Here is a 16,171-nt window from a genome sequence, read left to right as displayed (position 1 = left end):
TGAATCCCTTGGATATTAATATTTTGTCAGCTTCACTTTGCAGCCCATTCTGCTCAGTGTCTGAACTTGCAGCATTTTCAGTAATACAGCAGGTCCCTAGACATGCTGGGGCTTCAGTCAATACAGAGAATGGAAATGGGAAGGATTCTCTCAATGGGCCTGCTGAGCGTGACTTATATTTTAAGCTTTCTCTAATCTAGAGACTTAATTAAGTCTCATCAGGACATCAGAGCTTGTGAGTGCCTTGCACCGCATGAGAGGATCACAGCACAGACAGATGACAGAGATAAGTGCTCTCATTAGCCACCAAGATAGCATTGACAAAAAAAACCCGCCTGCTCCCTGCTAATGGAAACACTGCAGTCTGTCATTTGAATATCCAGCTGTGCACTCTGAGTCAGGAGGTCAAGAGGTAACTAAGGCAGGATTTGTGGCTGTCAATGAGAAGGCCCCCACAAGGTTAGGGATCACTGTATTCATTTCATTCATTTATTCGTCATGGTCCTGTGCATCTAGCCACAGATCTAGATAACAAAACGGGTGGAACTGTATTACTTTTACCCATCCAAGGAAATGAATGACTATCACTTTGGATTTTATTTAAGAATTCATTATGCTCATGTGAACATTTAGCTGCTGAGGAACCACATGTTTAACTAGTTAGCGAGAAGAGTAGAAGACCTAAAACAGAGAGAACATTTTACACAAGTCGCCAGTGGCACTGGATTTATATTTAAAAAATTAAATACATGAAAGGCTGGGACCAGGAGCTGAATTTTTTATATTGATTAATGATACAGAAACAGAACAAGTGGACAATAATGCAAAGATTTAAAACTGTCCTCTCACATACAAACAGATGGCAAACAAACCTAAAAGATTCAGGATTCATTTTAGGAGAGAAAAACAAACAAACATATTCTTCCAATAAGTTTCATGTTTGCCTGATCATTTCAGATCATTTGCTGAAGTGGTTAATAATATTTCAATGGGAATATTACACCTTTAAAAGATTGTGGGACAGGAGTGACCCTGGTTAGAAACACCACACAAGGATTGCGGCTTTGTGGTTGCTGGATGTACAAATAGGCGACTAATTCCTCGTGTCCCCAAATGCCCCAAAAGATTAACAATAACAGATTAACAATATATGCTTGCAGTAAATAAGTGCTTTCATGCTGATACTTTCAGTAAATGTATGTGTTTGCTAAATATAAAGCTTCAGTTAGCCATCTGCTAGCTTAGCATAGCATATGTAAATATATGAAACAGGAAAGCTGCTAGCTTGTCTCTATCCATCACCAGAAATACAGAACTTAAAAAACCAGACCTCAGGTTGTTATGTCCAATATAGATAATACATTTAATGCTAAATTAAAAGAGGTGTGAGTTTAAACGTGTATTAGACAGAGCAAAGTTGACCCTTTGCAGCACCTACTCTGTATGCTAACCTTCCTGGTGCTTTACATCAAGCAGACACATTTGAGAGAATCTTCTTATCTAACTATCAGCAAGAAAGCAAGTAGGCATGTACCCAAAGTGAACCCCTGCATCAAGCAAATATTAGTGATAAAAATTTAAGCAATCTTCACTTCAGCTGAAAAACAAACCCATTATGCAATATTTCAGGGCAAGTGATTGCAACTCAGCTGCTTACTAGAAATCTTGAAATGAATAGGCTAACAACAAAAAAATCCAATTACCCGCCCTCTGCCAATTTGTCAAACAAAGCCCCCATACCCGCGCAAATACATGACATGCCCTTTACATTGTGATATTAAATCAGCGTGGATGTAGATAGGCTCCACTTGTTAAGAAGTCATTTTCCCATGCAGTCATCTTCTGATGTGAATTATTGTGTCAAATCCCGATTTAATAAGCACTTCTACGCATTACAGTTCAGAACAAAACAAGTCATCTTTTTAGTAATACTTCCCATAAGTCAAGGAGGCTTCTTTTCATAAGGTTATCAAATGACATTGAATTTAGACAATGTTGCTACTAAGCTGTACAGGGCGCTTTTCGGGGAAGCAGGCATAGCTGACTGTGTCTCCTGTGCTTTTACTCAGTCACAATGTGAAGTAAAGGGGCTGTGAGGTTACATTGCTGGATGTAATCTACTAGATGGAATGTAATGACATCCTATGGCAGGTTTCTGAAACATAGCAAACCTCTTTTCATACTATACACCTGCTATATGACATAATGATCAGATTTTTTTCCTTTAAGTTCAGAGATGTTTGTTTAAAAGTTCCACTGGTAGTTTGATTTCCATTTGCTTGGTTGGTTTAATGTCAGTCAGCAGACGTCCTTCAAAAAAAGCTGTTAAGATCACAGGTTCAGGTCCCGTGTGGGAGCTCTAAAGAGGTTGTTTTAAGGTCAGTGACCTGGATTTGGAAACTGTGATGTGAGCTCTGGTATATGAAGAGAAATGTCTTCAAAACCTGTTTTTAAATCATTTCAGATTTCCAGCTTTGTGTTTATGGAAAATTGCCAGTGTTAAGACAGGAAGTTGCCGAGTGACACTGGTATTGTGCTGAGAAATATAAACCTTGTGTTTTTATGGCACCTAATGCATTCTGTTTATGAGACACTGTCATCTATTTGAGAGCTTCACACACACTGTTGCCAAGAGCCTTTTTAGAGGTGTTACAAAAGCAAGCAGAATGAGACTGACCACAAAAGGATCTAAACAAACGCATGTTCTGTACAAAGTGCATGAATCATGAATTTTGATTTACAGCGGTTGATATAACATCTAATATGACTATTGCCCCACGAGGGTATGTGAGTGAGCACAGCTGTGTAAACTTTATTAAGTCACCCCGTGTGTCTGGGTTTGATGAGTGAGAGAGTGTGCAGAATGCTGAGCTATTGGCAAACGTGGGGGAGGAGGAGCAGGAGCGATACGCCAGCGTTGTGCAGGTGGTTTTCCTCGTTGAACATGAAGAAAAGATGGCAAAAGGGCACGGAGCTGACGTACGGCAGGACGGGACAGCAGGAAGTACAGTGGTGGGTTCCAGCAAGGCACCAGGCACACCAAAAAAATGGCCGTCAGTGACGCCACTTCCCACAGCAGGGACACGCTCTGCGCTTCCTGCGTTGGCCCAGGTGTGGCGGCTGACAGATGAAGCAAAGTTGAAGATAGTTTAGCCCCAAGTCGGCTAATGGGAAAAGCAGCTAAATAACATGAGGGGACAACACATTGACAAACTCAATATGGCAACCAGCTAACTGCAAAAACCAGAGTGGAACCAATGAGCAGCGCAGTAGCTTTCTTGTTGCGTCTGTCGGCGGCCAGCGAGCCCCTGCAGCTATGGAGGTGAGAGATGATAAGGCCGCAGTTAACGGTGATGCAGAAGAGAGGGGCCACATAGTAAACCAGAAAGGCAGGAACCAGGAAGTAGAGCCACTTGTTTTGGCCAACGGACCACGTGCAACCACCACTGAAGTCAATGTAGGTGACCTTCGGTAATGCCATGGTCAACGAGACCAGCCAAATGGCTACCACAGCGCATGACCTGTGGAACAAGGAAACAAGGGATAAGTATATTTGTTTGCTACTGTATATACAGCACACCTGCCTAACTTCCAGTGGAGGACGTACACGGCTAAGTTCCCATATGTAATTAGAAGAAAAAGATGTCTTCAGAGAAAAAGTAGCATTCATTTGAAGTTATTTATCTGGTCGCTCTCCTTGAAGCTCTGTTTTGGTCTCCTCCAACTCGAGAGGGGATACATGTGATATCCTTTAGCAGTCAGTTGCTCCATTGTACTGAAATACATTTAAATACCTTTAATAAAGATTTATGCAGCTTTTTAAAGGTAATATTTTACAGGTGTGAACAACATGTTAAAGGAATCATTGTAAACATTATACAGTCAAACAACTGTACAAACACTGCCTCAAATGATTTTTACAAACCCACCTCCGCTTCACACTCACACTTTTGTCAGACTAGCAGGCGGTCTCATCCATGGTGCAACGATACGATACCTCAGCACAGACAATGCTGCCAGGCTGAAGATCTCCACTCTCACTGTGACTGAAGTTGTGAATCCCAGGAGGACACAGGTCCCACCGCCAAGCTGCCAGTTATAGAAACTGGCAGTCAGGAGCGCACAGGGCAGGGTGAGCAGAGCGCCAAGATCTGCCAGGCTGAGATTGAGGAGCATGATGGAGCTTGGCTTGGAACGACTGCGGGGGTTCCTCAACAGCACCAGCCAGAGCAGAAGATGACCAACACCCATCAGAAGAGAGACAAGGCTGACCATTGGCAGCACCACACCGAAGGAGATGGTGGTGTTGGTGGAAACCACATTAAAGAGGAGGTTTACGATAGCAGGCATGGCTCTGACAAATCTGACAGCAAAAAGATGCTGCTGTGAAATAAAGACAGATGGAGGATAGTCAGGCATAGGAAATAAAGGAAAATAAAGGGGAGCATGACGGCCAGGCTGGGGTGGTTGGACAAAAAGCTATTGTACGTGAGGTCAAAAAGGCTCAGCAAATGTCTACAATTACAAATATGAAGAAAAAGATGAAAAAATGCCAACAACTGTGAGAGCACAGCATTCCAAATCAGGAATTTAGAGAGACACATGATGACTTTGAGACCTAATTGTAGTTATTAATAGCCTCCAATGTATTATTCATATTCCTAATAGGACTTGCTTCTTCCAAATCACTTGCAATTCGGAGCTCACTGGGCCCTTCCTCAGACTGACAAGCCTGATGATTCAGACTAGATGATCTGTCTCTCAAGAGATTTAAGTAACAAACAATCAGAGTGACATCAGCAAGTCCACTGCATCGTGACACAAACGAGACAACTCACCTCGGCGGGCACTAGTAGACAGACGAAGGAGGATTGTTCCCAGAGGGATAGACAACACACACAAACTAGTCGTTAAGAAGGAAAAACAACGTGCAGACTTTGGTGAAGAGAAAGATTTAACCAGAGTGGAGCCCCGAATGTAAACAAACCACTTATCCCCACAAGTAAACAAGACACTCACTTGATGTTTAAAGAGAGGACTTGGCTGCATGCGCACTGATGTTAGGGGATGTTTTCTGAATACTTGATTCTACATAAGTGTTTAAGCAGAAACTTCAGCATTGCCCAGATACTTTACCAAATGCATCAACAGGAATGCACCACTAAATGTCATTAGCATTACTAATGGCTTCATGGATTGATTCAGCTGCTCTCCAGTGTATCCCACTGGAACATCTTGAAGAAAACCACACTTTAAAGAGGGATCCAAATAAAGGCTCCTCAAAATATGCCAGGAGTTGTCTGGATGTGAGTCAATTAACTTAAATTACATAATTTAAATTGAGTCACTCATATCAATTGTTGAGTTACTTTGACCCAATTTTTTAAGCTTCATTAAAGTTAAAGTGAGTAAAATTCCACTGCTAGATATCAGTAGATTGCAATTTGCATGTAACTAAGCTTTAACTAGGTTAAAATCCTATCTACAACGGCTGCTGTTCATCTCATTGTCAATAGCCAGGTGTCCACATCTATGTACTTTGGAGGAAGCTGTAAAACTTTATGAAAGGAGGCTGATATGACTCGATAAGTCAGTGAAACTCACTTCTGTCTGATGACAGCAATAGTGAGGTGAGTTGTTGAGGATATCCTGGACTAATCTGTTGAGAAGTGCTCCTGTTTTGCTGCTGTTAGCCGGTGATAGTGGTTGATAGCTGCTGTTAGCCGATGTTAGCGGCTGTTAGCCAAGGTTAGCTGCTGTTAGCCAGAATTAAATAGACCTATTTTGAAGTCGATCTAACACTGTTGGACTGTGACACTTAGCGTGTGGGAGTGTGATTTTTAGGACACGCAAGCCTAACCTTGGCCGGCATAATGTTAGCTTATAAGCAGCTGTTGTTGTTGTTTAGCTGGCTCGTCAGCTGTCCAGAGACAGGAGGATCGCATGTCTAATCTGCTGACACCTAGTAATTTTGACAATATAGGGAATAAATAAGCATATTTATGCAGATTATGTGCATAAATATCTTTAGTTCAGGAAATGAGGATTGAGGTGAGGAGGAAGAGCATGATGCTTTTTTTCCAAGATGCCAGTTGCCTTGTCTTTTTTCACATCTTTGCTTTTTTGGTGAAGAGGACCTCTTCTCAGATGATAAAACATGTGTATGATCCTTCACATCTTGAGTCTGAAAGTGCAGACACAATTTGAAATCAGCCCCTACAATACAACTTCTCTTTGGCTTTTGGCGTACAACGTCTCTAGCCACATAAAACACTATTAGGCAACTTACATCTCAACCACTGTAGTCAAGATGGCGGGTCAACACAACAGCTTCCACAAATGCCCACTCCTATGTATTTATAATGGATTAAGTTTATGAGAATGCATCACTTTGCTGGAAGATGTAATTACACACTAATCAATGTCTGTCTATTTTATTAAATAACCTTAAAAAGTGACGGGCTGTACTTCTGATTATTATATATGACCGTAGCTAGTTAATATTGTGTGGCAAAGGCTACAAATCAATAAAAGAACAGGTTCCCTTTGTGAAATGTCTGAATTTCCCTTTTTGTGAAGACATTGCTTCACTATAGCTTTTGGTATAGTGAAGTTAGGCCGGTGTGTATAGTTGTTGGTAATTTTAATACCAATCTGTCTTTTTTCCCCCTTTTCTTAAACTTCAATTTCAAATTAAAAACAATAAATGTAATTCACTCAATCTTTTCCCATCATGTGTTTAGATTTCTCTACTGGATGATTTGCATGAAGAGAAATGGACAAGTGACCTCACTCACTGGTTCGTGGTCTTCGAGTCCTCAGGCTTGTACGTCACTATCTTGGTATATTTTAAAGCAGATAGCAGGGGTGAGGGATTGATGGAACAGTATCAGTAAGTTCATCAGGAAAGTGTTCACAAAGGTCCTACAAGTTAGCGGTCGGATAATTTTCCAATACATTTTTTGTTCCCTCTTAGTGATTAAAATAATGCATGTTTAAGGCACTTTGTGTTAATGGATCTTCTTTATAGGCTATTTGTTTACAATGCCTTTCAGTCTTTATGGCATTATTAGCCCATTAACTGAACCACTCCTTAGGACCAAATGGGTAGATGTAAAACTGATCTTCATATTTCATTCTCTAGAAGAAAGCAGAAACTTAAATCTTATACTGAAAAGGTTTCACAGTAAACGCTTACCTGTGTTTTACCAGGTAAGTGCTACAAATAGAGCAGTGGCAGAATGGGGCTGCATAGCATCAAAACTAATTTACAACCTAGTGTAAAGAAAGTAAACCGTTAACAGTGAGGTGTGGACAGTTACCCACAATTCTACAAATTTCCCCTCTTGTGTTTGCTAGGCAATTTGAATTCAGTGTGAGGGGGAAATATTGATCTCTGCAAAACACCGATAAAAGCTCCTGAGATGATAAAATAGAAATAAACAGTGTGGTTTGGTTCTTAGCTTTCAATAAATATTGCAGTTTTTGTTCAGTAGTTTTACTGTGTGTGAAGAGAAGGTAACTTCACAATAGAGAATATTGACTTACTAGTAGATGAATGGTGTGCTCCTGCCCTCCCTTCAGGATGGGGAACTTACTTTCAAAAAGAAAAAATTAGGATGTTATTAGGGGACACTTGTAGATTATCTGCTAGTGCAAAGTATGTTTATTAAGAAGTGCTTTATTATCAATGTGAAACTAGTACCCAAGCTTATAAGGAAGTGGATACCCACAAATTCTTTATGATAGCGACAACACAGAGATATGGCTGAAAATCTGAAAATCGCTTTCCACATTAAATGTAATAAATATGCAAATTTCAACATAAAGTGTTACCAAATATTCAACAAACTTTAAATATTAGAATTTCAAGCCTCACACTTACCCATATCTAATCAAATGCTGCCCACATAGGTTTAGTTTTTTTCTCGTCACACATTTCGAGAACAATAACACGGTAAAAAAAAAAGCAGGCATGACTCAAAGTACAGTTGTAGTTTATTTGTTTTTTATGATGACTATGTGTCATTTTGTCAACATCTCCAGAGATATGCTCTTTAACCATTAACTGTGACATTATCAATGGAATTTGAAAATGCCAGTGTGCGGTGGTGGGATGCATCATTACTCCCACTTTTGTCAAAATCAACGGCGTCCACAACATCGTGTGTGAAGGACAGATGGATGATCAACTGTACGAACATTTGTTCATTCTTTACCCCATCTGTCCTTTTTATGCAGTATCTGATGAAAAGCTTAACAAACCTGTCCAAATTCCATCTTTGGGGGTGGCTGACGCTGCGCGCTTTACACATAAACCAGGGGTCAGTGAGGCAGCATAGCTAGTGAAACTGTTTTGTTGCATACAGGCCTTAAATAAAAGTGATGGTTGGGGGCAACAAATTAGCAACCTGCTTCCAGTCATACTAAAATTTACTCCACACATTCTAGTATTGTTTATCTTTTTTTCTAACTCTCCAGTTTTATTAGTTCAACAGCAACCGGATGAGGAATGACGAGCCGAAATAGAGTAAAGGGGATAAGAAGGAAAGATGTAACATGACAGATGAGGAGAAGAACAGAAACGTGATGGGAAGTGAAGAGACATGAAATGCACAGCACAGGGCTAAACTAATTGCGTTTAATTTTAGACACACTGACCTCAAGTTGAGCTGATTTACTGATGTAGAAGTTGTGACTGGCTCCCGGCTATTTTCGGTTCAACCACTTTAACTCTTCAGTGGCAGGATAAATTTAATTAAAACTGTAGCATGAAAATCAATCATTTCAGGCTCACGTAAGGCTGGATTTTATAGGAAAGCAAAACTTGCTGCAAATGTACATTTGAGCTGATTGCCTTTTGATCACTTGAACTATATGTGGAATGATCTGGCTTCCTTTTCATTCCATAAAACCACCTGAAATGAGCTGGGTTGAAAGTTGTAGGCAGCCTTCCAGCCTTTCTTTGAAGATGTCCAAGTCCAACACTGCCTCTTCCTCACTCAGCATCTCTGAGGCTGTTTTAGCTCTGGGTGAGGCAGCTGGTACACGTGAAGAAATTCACTCAGTAGAAGGTTTTAAATGACATGGACAGAGGATTCGCAAATAATTAGCTATAGCTATTCAGTTTCAGTAGCGACTAAACTACAAAGCTATTACCTTCTATCAATACCTTCGTCAAAATAACAGTAACATTAGACAGGAAGCTAAAAGCAGTGTTAAAGCATAATTGTATTCTGTTTCCAAAAGAAAGCCTCTGGCCATGAGCTGTCATAGGGCCAGAGGCAGGGTATACCCCGGAGAAGTCATCGGTCTGTTGCAGGACTCACATTCACATACAGTCAGTTTACAGTCGCCAATGAACCTAACCATGCTCGTCTTTGGAAGTCTTCACTAGCACCATATTTGATCCATTACTGATCTAGAACTGTTCTATTGCGCTTACACATCAAATACTTTGATGTATGGTTAGAGCAGCATTTGTGGAGGGTAGAGAACAGGGACATCCAGACTTACATGCATTCTTCACGAGTCACAAGAGGATGAACTGAAATGGAAATACTTCAGAGTGACACAACAAAGTCGAATCCCAAGTGGAGGAAAAATAGAAGCCAAGAATTTAGTGCAAACAGACCCAGGTGTGGATTGAAGTTGGAGTTTAAAAGGAAATCCAGAGGAATGAAATGCAGGGCAGAGCCAAAGGGAAATACAAAAAGGATGGTACATGTGTGCGACTCGCTTACTGTGAACAGTGACCTGCTCCCGGGAAAAAGCCCTTCCCTTACCATCAGCTGATGTGCAGTATGAAGAGGAGAACGAGCAGGCACGCACCTGTGTTACTCCTCTATCCACTCGTCTTTCTAACTTCCCACGTTGCCCATTGGCTATGCACACACAGACACACGCATACACAAATACAAACACACAACTTGAGCTTAAAGGAGACTCTTGTCATTTTTTCAGGTAAAAGTGTACAAGCTGGAAAAAAGGAAACTTTCAAACAAGCAGAATCAATTCTGTTCAATGTTTAAGACAGTTTTAATGGCAGTTAGAAAAGTCTTCTGGTGCTTCTTCCTGCAGCGAGGTTGTAAATACTACTGTGCTCTCCACAGTTTAGGGACTGTCTGTGTTGCACAAGCCTGACATCAACACCATCTGGCACATTTGGGAGTGACTGGAAAGCCAATCATGTCCAGCATCAGCGCTGAGCTCTACTGATGCTCCACTAGCTGAAAAATCAGTGTCGGAAGGTTGCAGCAAAACACCACTATGTCATTTTAATGGTGCCCAATGACGTTTTCTTTGTAATTGGATTGTCACTCATTCAATTAAATGTGATAGTAAACATAGCTTTTACGAGCAGATTGCTTTATATCACAGTGCATTATCCACAGGCCTAATATATTATGGAAGCTAGCTTCTTTTCTTCCACATCGTAAGGCACTGCTATAGACTTTACACTGGAATTAAATCACACAAACAGTTAATTTCTATGTTGAGCAACCAACTGATCAGTTTTATATCATTTGTTATGATGAATGAATGAAATTTTCCGCTGCAAATAATGTTTTTCTCACTGTTCCAGGTAAGAAGTGATCAACTTCTACAGGTATCCTTGCCTGGGTTCACCCATAGGACAAGAATGAACATTTTGCATCATGTTTTTCAAAAAAGCATAATAAATTGAAACAAGAAAAATGGGAGATTTTGTGGTAATATCTCAAAAAAAAAAAACAACATGTCTGAGACTAATCTGGATGTCCTTCCTAAATCCAGTGACTCATTTCATAAATGCTGTGCAGGGAGTTTCAGCCTCGGTGGAAGTTTATACTATGTTGATATTGAAGTGGTCTGAGAGGATACCAGGTCTCGGCACCACCCCCTTGGTCTATTTTCAGACTTTAAAATAAATAAATAAATCAGCCTGTGACTTTAGCTGATTCTGGGGCCATTCAGACCTGATCATCTGTCAGGTAATATGAAAACTAATGAAACTGGTCTTTAACAGAACTGGGCTTTCACCTGTGAGAACATGGTTTGACACCTGTTTTAATTCAAATTTAAAGTCACAAATAAATTGACTTTATAGCTTGTATGAAGTGCCTGCATATTCCAATGCTTGACTGGTGGAGGGGTTAGAGCAATTCAAAGATACAGATTAACAAAACAAGGAGACTGACATCTGCAAACTAAAGCAGCACACATAAAAATCCCATATGGTTTGTTATTTGAATGTGGCTGTGCAGTCCATCTTCACTCTGCGGCCTTCAGTGTCAGAATTCTCTTCCTCCCTTGGCTTGGTGACCTCAGCCGGCCACGCTGCCTCTAGCTACATGTATTTGTTGTCTACAAAATATCTCACTCCCACTAAAGGTAACACCGCCTCATCTCCTTCAGCTCTGACCTCACTATCACTTTGCTCTCTCACACGCAGACACACACACAGTGAAACAGAAGAGGGTACAAACACCCCCGCAAGTGCAAGCACACTGAAGCACGCACACACAGCTTTAATCTCCGCTAATTGCTGGCGGTGGGTATTATTATGCTTTAAGGGAAAACAAACAGGTATAGAGCGAGGGAGCAGGTGGGAGGAAGAGAGCACTGAGAGCAAGGCAGACGCAGGCATTAAGAAGAAGGGAGGGAGTATGAATGACTGCCTCCACCAAGAAAGTGTTGAAAGTGTCAAGCACGCCTCCTCAGATCGTAAAGATGGAGGCAACGTGAATAGAAGCCTTTTATGAACCTGAGAGGAAAAACACAGCGACAGCTGCGTCGGTGGGAGATGTTTGAGTCATTTCGAGTTCAGGATGGAGCCAGAGGAATCTGTTAAGTGTGTGGCGCTCAGTTGCGTCATGTTTATTCTTTGTAAGGAAGAATAAAGGTTTTAACCTGAGGAACTGCAGAAGCAGCAGGGTTTGCAGCTGATTTTCAGTATAGTCAGATTGAAACCTCAACTCGTTTTACCTCATTTTACACTTTGTTTGCTTTTATCATAAATGTTCTTATTATACTGTTTCTTATAAAGTTTTGGAAATATGAAAAAAAAAACACAACAGAACGAAGGCTAGTACAAACAAGCTACAGACTATTTCTGAATGAACGAGTGAGTGAGTGTTGATGTCTTCAGCAATGAAATGCAAAAACATAACAGTGAATCAGTTTATAGTTATAGTTTAACACAGAATACTAAGTTAAATTGAGTGCTGATCATTAACTATTAAAGTATTTTTAAAGTATCAAATCTTAAGAAAACCTTAAGGAATCTGATGTAAATTTGGCTGTAGCGGTGATATCACAGGCATCGCTTCCTTTTAGTACAAAAGGTATGTTGCCATGTTGCCTGTATCTAAACTGCTGAAACGATACAGGAAAATTATAGCAGACAGAATAGATTTACTATTTAAATTACTTGTAGTTAGGATCAAAATGATGTTTAGTCATGTTTTTTTTTTTTTTTACAGCTACAATTTAGGTCTCAACCAGCTCTCTGTCTAAAGAGTTCCTTGTCCCAAAGACTATTTCCTAGTTTGGAATAACTGGAAACCAGTTTAAGTTGAATACTGGTGTAAAGATAGAGTGTATAAAATCTCACCACTAGATGGCAGTAGATGGCGGAAAGCAGTCAGCTGAATGTGTTTTTCTTACATTTCAAGTGCACAATCATAGCTAGGGTGGCAACTGTGGGACAAACAACCCTGTCTTGCATTCATCCGTGGTAAGTTTAGACTGTCAGTATGCTGCTTTCCTCAGTTGTCAATATGCCGGATGTCCACTGCACAAAGTTTCACAGGAAGCTGTAAAACTACCCTGATATACCCTTGGTAAGTCGGGGAAGCTGTCTTCTGTCTGATGAGAGTGATGCTGACACTTGTTGAGGACATCCTGAACTGTTTTCTCAATAAGTGCGGCTTTTTTTTTTGCTACTGATAGCTACTGTTGGTGAAATCGTTAGCTGCTGTTAGCTGGTGTTTCATTATTGTGTATAATGAAAAATGTATATTAGATAAAAAATTTAATTGAAAAATAGAAAAGCGATAATGTTTAGCAACAGAACAGTTAACAGTCCTGCTCGTGATCAGATAAATTCTTTTAACTTAAGCAGCATTTTTGGTCACATTACAAGGCCAGCATATTCATGGCAGGTCTTGTAATGTGCCTGTGGTGATTATTGTACTTATGGAAAGGACCTGAGCAGATCTTCCATCACTGCTTTGGACAAAGTCTGATTTTGATTGTTTTGCCAGAATCTTGTCTGCCAAGTCTTGAATCAGTCATTGTAGGCTTTGTGACAGACTCCATAGTAATGTACAGAAATACGGGACCAGATAAAGTTTGGGCACACTTACTTTTTTAACCTTCTGAAAACGTGCTGCTTTCAGCTGCTCCCTTATTCACAAGGGGTTGCAATAGTGGGAAGTTCCAAGTGTTTGATTTGGCAGATTTTCCACATGAGATGACATCCTGACACGACTCCAAAGAAATTTGTACATCTCTTAGGACTGAACCAGGAATTTTTTGCTTTCTGGAAACTGTCTATTGCCACTAAACTGTAGTGTCACTACGACACTACATAGTGTATAATTTATAGTGTTTATAGTTTATAGTTTCAGTTCTTATGTTTTACATACTTTTGACATTTTAGGAATTGTGAAAAGTGTGCCACTGCAAACTTTTGGCAGATATTTAAATAAATAAACTTTATAAATTAGCACAGTTCTAGTTTCAGACAAAATGATCTCATTGAGACTTTAAAAATGATTAAAGTCAATGAGCCAGTGTAGTTATGATATATTTGAAATATGGTCAAAAGCTCCAGAAGTTATATCAGCCATAGCCAATTAGTTTAGCCTTGAAGGATACTGAAGCGAGACCCAGACCACAGTGTTCACTTCTCAATAGTTTTATTTTAGGCACAAAGATCAACAGAGAGAGAGTTTGGAGCTGGGAGATACTCAGGTGTGTGTCTGGCAGGCTCATGATTCCAGGTGAGTAATCCTTCTGGGAAAGAAGCTTCAGCTGATCAAGGACAAGGTGGTTTTCTAAGAGGCGTAGCGAAGGCAACATTAGCAAGAAAATCTCCCTGGGAGCTTCAAAGTGCATCAGAGAGTCTGATTCCCATTTACCGTGATGTGTCAGGTTATTATATAACAACAACCTGACGAGGAGTGCAGACTTGAGCTTGTCCTTGTATAGAGAGAGGTAACACAAACAGGTATGTCAGCCAAAGAACAGTAAAAAGGCTGATTCTGCTGGCAGGGGGAGCTCAAGGAGGGGCAACCAAAACTATACTTTAGAGAAAAAGGAGTGGATTGGAAAGGGAGAGAGCGGGAGAGAGAAAACCCTGACCAGCCCTGGACTGTGATAGTGTCATCTGAGATGTCAGCTGTTGTTTTGTCCGCTGGACTGCACTGCACCTGGCAAACATTGAAAAATATTTAATTCTCGAGTCCCATCTTTCTCTTCTCCAGTTCAAGCAGCAGCCTGCTCTACTCACTTTCAGATTTCAGCATCCACTGCTGCAAGAAAAAGTGCAAAATTCAACTCTTAGTTGAGCTGGTATGCATCATCATTGGTGTTCCTGTCACCTGAATTTCAGGTTTTTCCATATCCCAACACCCAAGTGACCCAACTCAGGATAATCAGACTTCAACTTTCATCTGAGCAGCACCCCCGTGAGTCAGGCATTTTGACCCAGAGCAATCTCATTGAGCTGTTCGCTCATATTAGAGTTTTCCTCTATATCCCACTTTAGTTCACAGCCTCAAAGATATAGTATCCCTGGCACTTTCTTTGATTAGCATCCTCCACACAAGCTCTGCCCACGCCTCTGTGAGCTTTAACATGATCACCTGCTTAGTGGAATCAAAACAAATGATCGTGACAGGCCAGCAAATTGTTGATGTCACATGGTCAGGAAATCTCAATTATCTCGAAAGGTCTATTTTTAACTGCCAGTGTGCATATGTGGATGTGCTGGATGGCTTTGGTTGTCAGCTTGATCGGGTTTTATTCCAACAAGAAAATGGATTCTGGCTTACAGCAACATTTCAAGCAACAACCTTACGACTTGTTCATGTCAACACTGGTATTACATTTGACTTCAGGAAGCTGTTGAATTAATTTTTCGGGGATAATCTCCAAAGGTGCAGATGACAGAAAGGAGTTACTGTCTTCCCTCAGATGGAGACGTTTGTTGGGGCTGGTAAGACATCGTGGATATCTTAAACTCAGAGGAAGTTCTGGCTGGCAGGTGTTACATCAGATCTTGTGCTGCAGTTTTCACCATCTTTATCCATATTCCTAGTTGTGGCATTGGCTGCACACTGTCCTTCTCCTTTGTTCTTCCTGGATTAGGGTACTCCCCTTGATCCCAAGCCTTGTCATCTCTTGTCTTTAGGGACTGCCAGATCATCCTGTTGCACCTAGAGGCCAGAGATCCCTTGCTGTCGCCAATGCTTATTCTGCCATATTTCTAAGCCTGCTGAGGAAACTTTTGGGTCTTTTAACCTTTGGCTGAACTCCTCTAGTTAGCATTTTTATTAAAATGCTACTTCTTCCACACAGTGTTGTGCTGCTGAGGCAGGGGGCTCAGTGATGGTTGGTGAGACTGCATATGCATGCAATGACCACAGACCCCGTGGCATGATGGCATGTTAATCTTCAAAGAAAGGCTCAATTTTGCAGACTTGGTGAGTTCTAAGTGAGTTCAAGTTATCCTCACCGAGCATCACACTAACAGTCTCGGTTGTTTTATTCGAATGTCCACAACTAACTCAGGGAACTAAATATGGATGGTGCTGGGGTCTATAAAGAACAGGATGCTTAATTTACATTTTCTGTCATTAGCAATACAAATTTAAAGCACCGCCTGGCTGCAAGGAGATAAACAAGGGCTTAGAGTTTGTGAGGAGAAAATCAGCATAATGCTCTATATTTACGTAGAAAGTATCCCACTCCAAAGGCAACATATGGGCCTTGACACTAAGCTGAAATACTTATTTTTTTGCCACGTTTTATATTACTTTACACATAAGCCCACCAAGCCCAAAGTCTCTTCTTACACACCTGTTTTTGTTTTGCTCTGTCGGTAGCACACTGGCTCATATGCGTACACTCATTGCGGGGCTTCCACTGTTGATGCGGTGAATCAAATGGCCCGCTGCTGACC

General features: G+C 40.8%; 1 protein-coding gene across 1 annotated transcript; it reads right to left on the bottom strand.

Annotated features, from left to right (window-relative positions):
- Window positions 1-850: 850 nt before the first annotated feature.
- LOC146648660 (prolactin-releasing peptide receptor) lies at window positions 851-5,623 on the bottom strand. Its single transcript, XM_085389655.1, is given in 5 exon segments — window positions 851-3,186; window positions 3,189-3,217; window positions 3,219-3,521; window positions 3,947-4,383; window positions 4,839-5,623. Coding segments are annotated over 4 exon segments (1,107 nt in total). The 5' UTR covers window positions 4,351-4,383; window positions 4,839-5,623; the 3' UTR covers window positions 851-2,815.
- Window positions 5,624-16,171: the final 10,548 nt, after the last annotated feature.

Source organism: Rhamphochromis longiceps, linkage group LG18, assembly GCF_057381845.1.
Source record: "Rhamphochromis longiceps isolate RC_006_pf linkage group LG18, R_longiceps_female_GT1.1, whole genome shotgun sequence".
Classification (NCBI taxonomy): Eukaryota; Metazoa; Chordata; class Actinopteri; order Cichliformes; family Cichlidae; genus Rhamphochromis; species Rhamphochromis longiceps.
Note: the sequence above shows the minus strand (reverse complement) of the source record. Positions and strands in the feature narration are given on the sequence as shown.